The sequence below is a fragment of the Camelina sativa genome, chromosome 11 (genome assembly GCF_030686135.1).
Source record: "Camelina sativa cultivar CO46 ecotype springtype chromosome 11, ASM3068613v1".
NCBI lineage: Eukaryota > Viridiplantae > Streptophyta > Magnoliopsida > Brassicales > Brassicaceae > Camelina > Camelina sativa.
Window position 1 is genome coordinate 50,146,949 of NC_141890.1, and position 10,194 is coordinate 50,157,142.

The window sequence follows — 10,194 nt, forward strand, 5'->3', positions numbered from 1 at the left end:
TCTATAATGCTTTTGACACCCATTATTTTATTATGTTAGCGTCTTACGTATAGTTTTCATGCAAAGATCTTGGTACTTCTGGATCACAACATGTGACTTGCTTTTCATGCAAAAAGCTTCCTCTGTGTTTGTCTTGATGTCATGCTTTCTGAAAAGTCCAAACCCTTTAGCCTGTTTAACTTCAACTACTAATTCCTTAAAAGCATAAAATTTTACTTCTGCAGGGTCTTTTGGATTTTCTTATTGTCTTCTTCGTGATGCCTGTGAAAGAAAATGATGAACAAGATCGTTTCTCTTAATTTCAGAGGTTTGTCGATGCTTTTGCCGAAATAGATTCTGTTCCTTCACTATTACTAATTTCTGTGCTAGTTTTGATTCTCTTCATAAAGCAACTGTGATTGCTTCAATATATATGGTAAAGCAGTTCTAACATGGTTTCAAGCTTGCCTTCCTTTCATAACATTTTGACTGGGTTTGAGCAATATACAGTTTATTGATTGGCGGTCTAAAGCTAGGAAAATTTTCTATGTTTTTTCAGCTGTGCTTTTTTTAATATTCTCCTCTTGATTAATGTGAAAGCTGGATCTCTTAGACTTGTTGTAAGTTAACCTGTCAATGTAAATGGTCTTTTTCTCTCTTTCCTTTCTAGCTTGTACTAACTTTGTCTCTTTTTTTAGATATCCACAGACATATATACGACTATGTTGAGCTAAAGAAACATAGAAATAGTTGTTCTCTATGAGCATTTTGACTAATTAGTGCTATCAATATACAAATTCGGTTCGCTTGCCTTAGACCATTGTGTCGAACTTGAAGGTGGACTGTCCAAATCCCTGAAAGTCTCCGGTAAGAAGGTTAATAAGCCTATTTTTCTTAGTGTTCATTTTCTTATTTCAAAGTACTATGAGTTAATTAAGGCACCACTTGTATCATTCTAATTTGGATTGAATATAGAGATTTTTGGTTGGTTCTTTTGTGCCTTTTCAGCTTCTTGGATCTTCTATAGAGAAATCCTTGTTCGGTTTTGATGGATTGGTTCTAAGAAATCTTATTTTGATAATGCAAAGGTACGACCTTCAACTCATTCTTTTCTGTAGCATCGTTCTTATCTACAATAGGAGTGAGGTCAATACAAATTGTTTGATTTCATGCCATGAGAGGATTATTATCTTCAAATGTTTCGACTGCTGAATTAAGAAAGTTTATATCTCAGTGGCCATATCTACGCCTCTTAGCCTAGAAATGTTTAATCTTGTGAATAGAGTTGTTTTTACCTGCATGTGGAATAGATCAATCTCATAAGATATTAATAGGTGCTATGTGACACAGTCCAGTCGGCTAATTTTACTTGTGACCATGCGTAGAGCCATTAATCGTTAACACTGGGTTGATAGATACAATGTATAATGTTTAGTGTTGCTTCTTCTAAAGTTTGTTCTATATTGTCTGTCTTAGGACTTGTTGCAGGGATAACATCAGTCTCCTCATATACTGATTGCAGAACATATTTGATCAAATGCACCTTTTAAAGCCTGATCCAGTACAGGATCTCCCTCTGGTCCTCGAGCAACTCTGGTAACGTTAGTGATTATACTCATCTTTTCTTGATTTATTGAAGATACTATTTATGATGCATTTAGTTCATCCGAATTTTGCATCATAGGCATCCTAGTTATTTTATGTAATGGTAGATACTACTGATGCATCTAAATTGATTCTATATGGAGCTCTGATTAAGATAGCAATGCCATTGTCTACTTCTCTATCTTTCACTGTCTTGTAGCTGTAAATTGGTGTCATCAATGAGACAACTTTAGCCACCTAAAACTACATGTAGTGGTTGATGCCTAAGAAAACAACACTTAAGGCCCACACAATTTGGTTGATATAATACTAGAGAATGACTTTATTTTATAAAATTGTATTACATTGTTATTCTTCCTGTTATCTCTGTCCCATGTCATTCAGGTTTCTTGTGATGGTGTATTTCTAGCAAATGTAACGTTTGAGGAAAGTTTAAACGCTAGAAGATTTTGAGCGTTGAGTTCTTGTCTGTCTTTATTGATTTAATAATCAGATTATTTTATGTATAAACAAAGAATTTCAATCTCTAGATCAATAGCTAACAAAACAGAATGTTGAAATTCTCAACCATTATTAGATTATTGTATGTCGGAATTACCAAACAAAGTCTGCTTCCATGTGAACAGTAGGAAAAATCTTAAGCAGTTGAAAATTTTGTACTTGAAATTAGATTATACGTGTGTGCATGTGACTCATTTTGTTTTTAATCACTCGTTGCAATCTCTCTTGCAGGATCCTTACAGATGCTGATGAAATTCTTGAAACAAGCGTTTTGGAATTCTCTTAATTGTGTAAGTACCAACAGTTTAATATATATCACTGTCCTCCACAAAGTTGGATAGTGACCTCCTGGGTTTCAAGTAGCAATTGGGTAGAAAAATACTTTGGATATACACTGTGTATGACTGTATGTGTATCTGGCTAATTATGTCTTGAGCTCGATGCTTACTCTTTCACATTCTCAGAGAATAGGGAAGAGGTGAAAGTTTTTTCAAACTTGGCTTTGAAAGTCAGGGTTTAGATGTGTTGGTTAGGAACTTAGGAGAAGAAGCAATTCATTTTGTTTAGCTGACATTTACAACTATTTCTTTTATATTAGAGGAAAAGAACGGTTTAAGTGACATAGCGTATCTCAAATCTATTATTTTAGTATGCCTTACTTATTTCTTTAATATAGATACTGTACCTGCTGCCTCTAGTGAGATTGTGGTCCACTCTTAGAAACCCTAGATGAACAAGCAACTCAAGTCTTTCTTTTTCCTAGAATATTTTCATAGTCAACAACGCGAAAATAGCATCTGTTATATACATGGAAATTGACAGTTGATCAAAACGCTCTAGTCATGAAGTTATTATCTAAGAATTTGTTTCTTGAGGGCCAATTGTTTTTCATTTGGGAAAATTACAGGAAACCCTATGATGTTACTTTATGGAAAAGACAGAGAAGAACAAGACAAGAAATGCCATTTGGTCCAATACAGAGGCAGTGGGGAGAAAGTCTTGTAGGTTTCAAAGATGGTGGATATTTAGATCATTTTCTGCACCAACCTCTCCCCTAACAAGCTCCTTCCAATTTTCAACAAAACAAAATGTGTCAACATCAAGCCTGTCACCATTATCAACAGTAACTTCTCTTCTCAAAATACCAATACTTTACATTGTTACTTTGTCGTTTATATATTTGTCTGTCCCCTGTTACTGTATATGCATTTTCCGTAATTTTGGTTTCAGTGAAATGCAAAATTATGTGCTAGTGAATTGATCTGTAGCATGATAGGATTTTATGTATAGCTAATATTTGATCAAAAAATGGATACAAAACTAAACTAGATAAGCTCTCATGTATGTATCCTGATATGCTCTCTGAGTATCTGTTGCAGGTTTCTTTGTTTAGTATACTTTTTCTCACCAGAAAAGCATTTTTGAGTAGGAAAGCTCTGTAAGTATTACCTAATTTAGCTATATCAGGACTTGCTCAAGATCAAAAGAAATGTCTTGAACAAGACTTTAGGAGTACTTATAGTTTCCTTATTTGACCAATTTTGCTTTCTTTAATTTGTTTTCCAGTAAGTATCTTAAGACTCTTGGACTTCAGCTTCAGAGTTTTCCAATGCTTCACCTATCTCATTTCCAGAGACAAAAATTAGGGCTCATGGGTTGATACAAAGGATATACAAATATAAAATTTGTTATATATTAGAGAATACCAAATACATAAATGAGTTATGAAATGGATGACACAAGGAAATGTCTCTTTTGGCCAGCCTTGTGGTGACATATGTTGTTTGCTTGATTAAAAAATCATTTATCTGTTTGTTTTGTCAGCGAATGGTTAAAAAAGTGATTTGATTATGTTTGCTTTCTCGTCAAATTTCTATACTGCCCCCTGTTCTCCCCCACCTAAACCTTTCTGTAGAAACTTTGGAATCTTTTCTCAGCAGGCAATGTGGCTGATCATGTTATTATGTTTGCAGGTCTCTAATGATATTAACCTGAAGTCACAGGATCTCGATGAGTATCTTGAATTATGTCCGAGAAGAAGGTTGGTCGTGTTGCTTTTGAGTTAGGACTGCAAGTGGTTATGCCATACGTATATGTGTGAATAAAGAAAAGAAAAGCATAGAAAATGGAATTTGCAGGGTGAAAGTGACATGCGTTGTTTTGTTATGCGAATAGGAAAGAAGCACGTGGTGAATGGACATTAAAGAGAGAGGGAAGGTCGTTTTGATATAAATATAGAAATAAGAAGCAGTTAGTGGTTGCGAAGAAAGGAGACAAGCGACCAAATCTTTGAAGAAGTATTAGTAAAGAGAAGGTAAAAAACAAGAAGAGAGACCGTTGTTAGATACAGAAGTTGATCAAACATGGGAAGATCTCCTAGCTCAGATGAAACTGGTCTGAAGAAAGGTCCATGGTTACCTGAAGAAGATGATAAACTCATCAATTATATTCACAAACATGGCCATAGCAGCTGGAGTGCCCTTCCCAAGCTCGCTGGTACTATCTTTAACGCTTTAATGAAACCTGGTTTTGTGTTTTGATATATATGAGTCTATTGTGAATAACTGTTTCTATCTATGCAGGTCTTAACAGGTGTGGGAAGAGTTGTAGGCTACGATGGACAAACTATTTGAGACCAGACATCAAACGAGGAAAATTCTCTGCGGAAGAAGAAGAGACCATCCTGAACCTTCATGCGGTTCTTGGCAACAAGTAAAAACCCTTCTGATTCTTGATATTATATGGGATTATTCTTGCTTCGTGAGACTCATTTAAAGTGTTGCCGGTAATGATTATATAAGGTGGTCAATGATTGCAAGCCATTTACCTGGAAGAACAGACAATGAGATCAAGAATTTCTGGAACACTCATCTGAAGAAAAAACTGATCCAGATGGGTTTTGACCCCATGACCCATCGGCCAAGAACTGATGATATCTTCTCAAGCTTATCTCAGCTCATGTCTCTGTCTAACCTGAGAGGACTTGTTGATCTGCAGCAACAGGTTCCAATTGAAGAACAAGCTTTACTGAATCTCCAAGCTGAGATGGCTAGGCTCCAGCTGTTCCAATACCTTCTTCAACCTCCTCCTCCTATGACTAGTAGCAGCATTAACCCTAATGACCTAAACATTCTCAATCTCCTCATCAAAGAAAACTCCAATACCAGCAATCTCGACCTTGGTTTCCTCACTTCTCATCTTCAAGACTTCAACAACAACCTCCCATCCCTCAAAAACATAGACAATAATCACTTCAGTCAAAAAAGTTCTCCAATATGGTTCCATGAACCACCGAGCTTGAACCAAACTATGTTGCCTTCTCATGATCCTTGTGCTCAGAGTGTAGATGGTTTCGGTGGCAACCAGGCCTCCTCAAGCCATGACCAAGAAATAGCAATTACAGATGTTGTAGAATGGCCTGATCAGCATCTATTTGATGACTCCATGTTTCCAGACATTCCGTATCAATCTTAAGTAAGGTATGCATGTACTGTATATGTTTCAAAAGAACCTTGACTCGATTTGTTTTGGTACTGTTGTGCATGTTGGTTCAGTATCTATCTCTACGTCAATTCATATAATGTAAAATGTGTGATATAGTGTCTTAGAATGTACATGTTGTTTGTGTTATATATGTTTGAGTATTTATCGTCTCTCACTCATTATCTTTTTAGTGTAAAAACATAAATGTTGCGAGCTTTTAACAAAAAAGGGTAAAAAACTTTGCAACTTGCAAGTTTTGGCACATGTTTGCTAACAAATTATTTTCATTATTTGGAATTAGTGGTTTTCACAAAATGCTGGTATAAACTAAAAACCCACATAATCCAGAAACTACATGCAGTGAGTATCGAGTATGGTCGTTGAAGATCAGAGATTTCTTCTTTTGTTCATGCACTTGAAGCAAGCAATGCCAATGATTATTCTTTGTGTAATCATCTTTAATGTTATTTGTATGTTGTTAAACTGTTATGAATAGTCGACGAGAATGGTAAAAACATTCCAGTGTCTTATTACCTTTTTAAAAATGTGTTTACCTCAATATTAAAGTGGAAACATACGCAATATCATATATTAAAACTTACGCATTTTCACATGTTGAAACAAAAAAAAATTATAAAAAAAAATTTCGCAGAGTATCAACGTAAAGTCGCAAACGAGAAGAATAGGTCCGGTTAGAACCAAATTATAGCCTAATTTTTAACAAAAGTGTATGTTTTCGTTATAAAATTTGACAACTTTAGATGATGTATATATATGGTCTATCTATGACACGTTGACTAGAATAGCCACCAGAGACCAGATGGTCTATCAACTGACTAACTTACTTGGATGCTTACGTGAGCTTTGGGCTATTTCTAAAATGTAAGGCCCAAACTAATACTAATGGGCCTCTATGAGTTAAGCAGTCCTCACATGTTTCCATGATTAAATTCTTCTTCTTTCTGTTCTGTTTCACGATCCGCGTAAATTATTATATAGTCTCGACCGAGCTCATATAAATGTAGTAAAGTTTTTTTTTTTTTTTCCTTTTTTTCTTTTGTGAAATAAAAACTGGCAAATTACGGCTGGAATAAATGGGAACAGCACGTAAATCAGGTGATATGCTTCTACGACGTTTTTGATAACGATATTGCATTTGACCAATCTTTGATGGAAAAACTTCGTCTTTTAACTTAAGTAATTTTCTTGTCATGTCTCTTTCTCACTTTTAACTTATCACACATAAATATATAACCTAATATTTTTGAACGCCGTAATAAATTTACATAGTTATTGTATTGTTGGATTTTCAGCAGTAAATCTCAGTTGTTAAAATGATAAATTCGCTGGTTTATTTATATAGTAGTTTTATTTCATTATTTTAGCTAGCATGCATCTAGATTTTGTAAATTTTTTTTTGTTGTTGTTGCATTGCATGCCTCAAGATTATTAAAGATTAACAAACAAAATCGGTATAAGTTGTACATTTTGTGGATGATCGGTTTAGTCTCACGAGAGATCCATTCCTCAAGGGGCTCTCACATGTTTCCCATTTTGTCTTCTCCGTTCTCTCGTGTTTCTTCACAGATGGAGACGTTTAATATATCAATCATCGAAACACAATCTCCTCTATTTTTCCTTTTTTTTTTTATATATATATACACACTTGTCTGTATTGGCCACATAACTAAAACCCAATTGAATCTGCCTTTGATGGCAGTTCACTTTGTACAAATGTCAATTACTCAAGAGTATATATTAGCGATACAGAAACATGTCAGAGAGTTAATCTAACGTTACTTTCTTACTAAACCCTACTTCTTCTTCTTAGGCCCTCTAGATTTCAAATCTCAAATTAATTAACTTCCTTAAAAACATAACTTAGAAAAACTTCCTCAAATGTTTTAAATTACTATATATATATTGTGACGATTTGGACTCATATAAAATCCAAAACTTTCAGCTAGTATGCACCCTGAATCACGCCTACATAATACGTATTGATACTTATCCCTTTACTCGATTCCTTGGCTAACGCAAATTTCTAGTTCTTATATATGTTTTGTTCCAATAGTTTTGGTTTCCTTAATAGAGTTGCATACGCTTGACAGCTATATAAGTAACTGTATGTAAATGAAAGAAAATATTATTCGTGATTGTATATAATTACACAAAATATGTAATGTAATATATAGTTTTTACGTATAATATGCACACTTCACACATATAAAAAAACGTGTAATATGCACACTTCACACATATAAAAAACGTTACCGCAACAATAGAAACAAGACACATATAACAAATTCTATCCGATTTGTTCCGATCAATTGCACAGTTTTATATGTTCTTCTGTCTTTTCTGCCACTTCATGTCTCTCTCTCATCTTCTCTTTTTGTCTCTATTATCTATCACTCATGCCTCTCTCTCTCTATATATATTTATATAAGTACAATGTACATATACAAACATTAACTACAAGGAGATTTTATGAAGAATTTAATCAAACAGTTTTGATAAAAGTGGCGGTTTACGATTATTCAAGTCTACAACTGTGTGAAATGAACGAGAACACCAAGACCAGAGTTACAAGTACAACAGAAATAATATTTGTATTCTCAATATGAAAACTATGATATACATGTTTTGACACATTAGATTTTATTGTCCGTAATGTTCATATCGAACACAATTATCACAGTTTTAGTTAATAGAACATTTTCAAGACAAAATATATACTATATAAAAATTATTTTGAATTAATTTAAATATATAAAAATGCCAAACAAAATCCCGACAGTATATATCACCCATATACATCATATATGCTCACATATATATAATTAATAATTTATATATAAATAAGTATAGAAGCATACGAAACCCTTTTACCGACTGTTGTTGTTGTTGTCTCTCTCCTCTCAATACTTTACTTATTACATTCAAAGCAAGAAATCGAAAAAAGGAAGGAACCCCCAAAGCTTTCTTCTTCCTTCATTTTTGCTCTCTCCTCCCCCATCATCATCATCATGTCCTCCCATACCAATCTCCCTTCTCCCAAACAGGTACCTAAACCGGATAACCGCATCACCGGTACATCTCAAACCAAGAAACCACCGTCTTCCTCCGTGGCTCAAGACCAACAAACCCTAAAATGTCCCCGTTGCAACTCTCCAAACACAAAGTTCTGTTACTACAACAACTACAGTCTCTCTCAACCTCGTCACTTCTGCAAATCTTGTCGCCGTTACTGGACACGTGGCGGCGCCTTGAGAAACGTCCCCATCGGTGGCGGTTGCCGGAAAACTAAAAAATCCGTCAAACCTAGTACTTCCTCCATGAACGCAGTACTCCCTTCTTCGTCTTCTTCTTCTCAGAGGTTCTTCTCTTCAATCATGGACGATTCTTCCAAATTCTTCCCACCTCCGACGACTATGGATTTTCAGCTCGCAGGTTTATCTCTCAACAAGATCAACGATCTTCAGCTTTTGAACAACCAAGAAGTTCTTGATCTTAGGCCCATGGTCTCCTCGGGTCGGGAAAACACACCCGTTGATGTCGGGTCGGGTTTATCCTTAATGGGTTTTGGAGATTACAACAGTAACCACTCACCGACGGGTTTCACAACCGCCGGAGCAAGCGACGGTAACTTAGCTTCTTCTATAGAGACTTTGAGCTGTTTGAACCAAGATTTACACTGGAGGCTTCAGCAACAGAGGATGGCTATGCTTTTTGGTAATTCCAAGGAAGAAACTGTTGTCGTCGAGAGGCCGCAACCTATTCTTTACCGGAACCTCGAGATCGTGAACTCGTCATCGCCGTCGTCTCCGACGAAGAAAGGAGATAATCAGACAGAGTGGTATTTTGGTAATAATAGTGATAATGAAGGGGTGATTAGTAATAATGCTAATACAGGAGGAGGAGGAAGTGAATGGAACAATGGAATTCAAGCTTGGACTGATCTTAATCATTATAATGCTTTGCCTTGATTCTTGGTAAGTCCAAGAAACTATATATATCTATAATTTTATATATTTATTTGTTATGTGTGTTGTGATGTAATGCCAAAACTATTTATGTTTGTAGTCTTTTTTTTTCTGGTGTTCTTGTAGACAGGTTTTGTTGTTGTTGTTGGTTACTATTTTAGTACTTTAAGTTTCAATTTGTAAACAAAAAACAAAATTGGGGGATAAATTCAAGAAGAATGGAGAGAGATACTTATATTATATTAGATTCTCTATATTGATGATTTGTCTGTATTTTAAAATAGTTTAAAGTTGGAACAGAATTTACTGTTTTAATTATTGAAAAGCCCTTGGTTTGGTGGTGAAATGTTCACTTAATGACTTATTGGATGGTTGTTATCCCAAGGATAATTATAATTTAAAATTTCTTTAAGAAGTCATTTTCACTAAATAGATAATGTCTCCTTGGGATTGGTCATAGTTTCTTTGAATAAGCCTACTTGAATCTTTTTTTTGTTTTTAACTGAGCACAAATTATACAGATGACACAGACATTGAGCCAAGCAGAATAATTCACCATCCACATCATGTGTCATATACCCAAGTGAAAAATAAATTAAAACTCTGTGTATTATTCGTTAAAATCATCGATATTTGTGCG

General features: G+C 34.9%; 3 protein-coding genes across 3 annotated transcripts; all 3 read left to right on the plus strand.

Annotated features, from left to right (window-relative positions):
* Positions 1 to 214: 214 nt before the first annotated feature.
* On the plus strand, positions 215 to 3,090 carry LOC104774270 (uncharacterized; the record flags this gene model as incomplete). Its single annotated transcript, XM_087473075.1, is given in 9 exon segments — positions 215 to 267; positions 953 to 1,022; positions 1,024 to 1,067; positions 1,314 to 1,415; positions 1,542 to 1,573; positions 2,393 to 2,445; positions 2,508 to 2,563; positions 2,993 to 3,005; positions 3,007 to 3,090. Coding segments are annotated over 9 exon segments (507 nt in total), but the record flags the coding sequence as incomplete, so codon positions are not given.
* A 1,354-nt stretch (positions 3,091 to 4,444) lies between these two features.
* On the plus strand, positions 4,445 to 5,743 carry MYB53 (myb domain protein 53). The gene is made up of 3 exons (XM_087475079.1): positions 4,445 to 4,581; positions 4,668 to 4,797; positions 4,887 to 5,743. Exons 1-3 carry the CDS (start codon positions 4,449 to 4,451, stop codon positions 5,557 to 5,559), a joined length of 936 nt encoding a protein of 311 aa, XP_087331205.1. The 5' UTR covers positions 4,445 to 4,448; the 3' UTR covers positions 5,560 to 5,743.
* Positions 5,744 to 8,459: 2,716 nt separating this feature from the next.
* On the plus strand, positions 8,460 to 9,794 carry LOC104727177 (dof zinc finger protein DOF5.7). The gene has a single exon (XM_010446206.3). It carries the CDS (start codon positions 8,598 to 8,600, stop codon positions 9,555 to 9,557), a length of 960 nt encoding a protein of 319 aa, XP_010444508.1. The 5' UTR covers positions 8,460 to 8,597; the 3' UTR covers positions 9,558 to 9,794.
* The last annotated feature ends 400 nt before the right edge of the window (positions 9,795 to 10,194 follow it).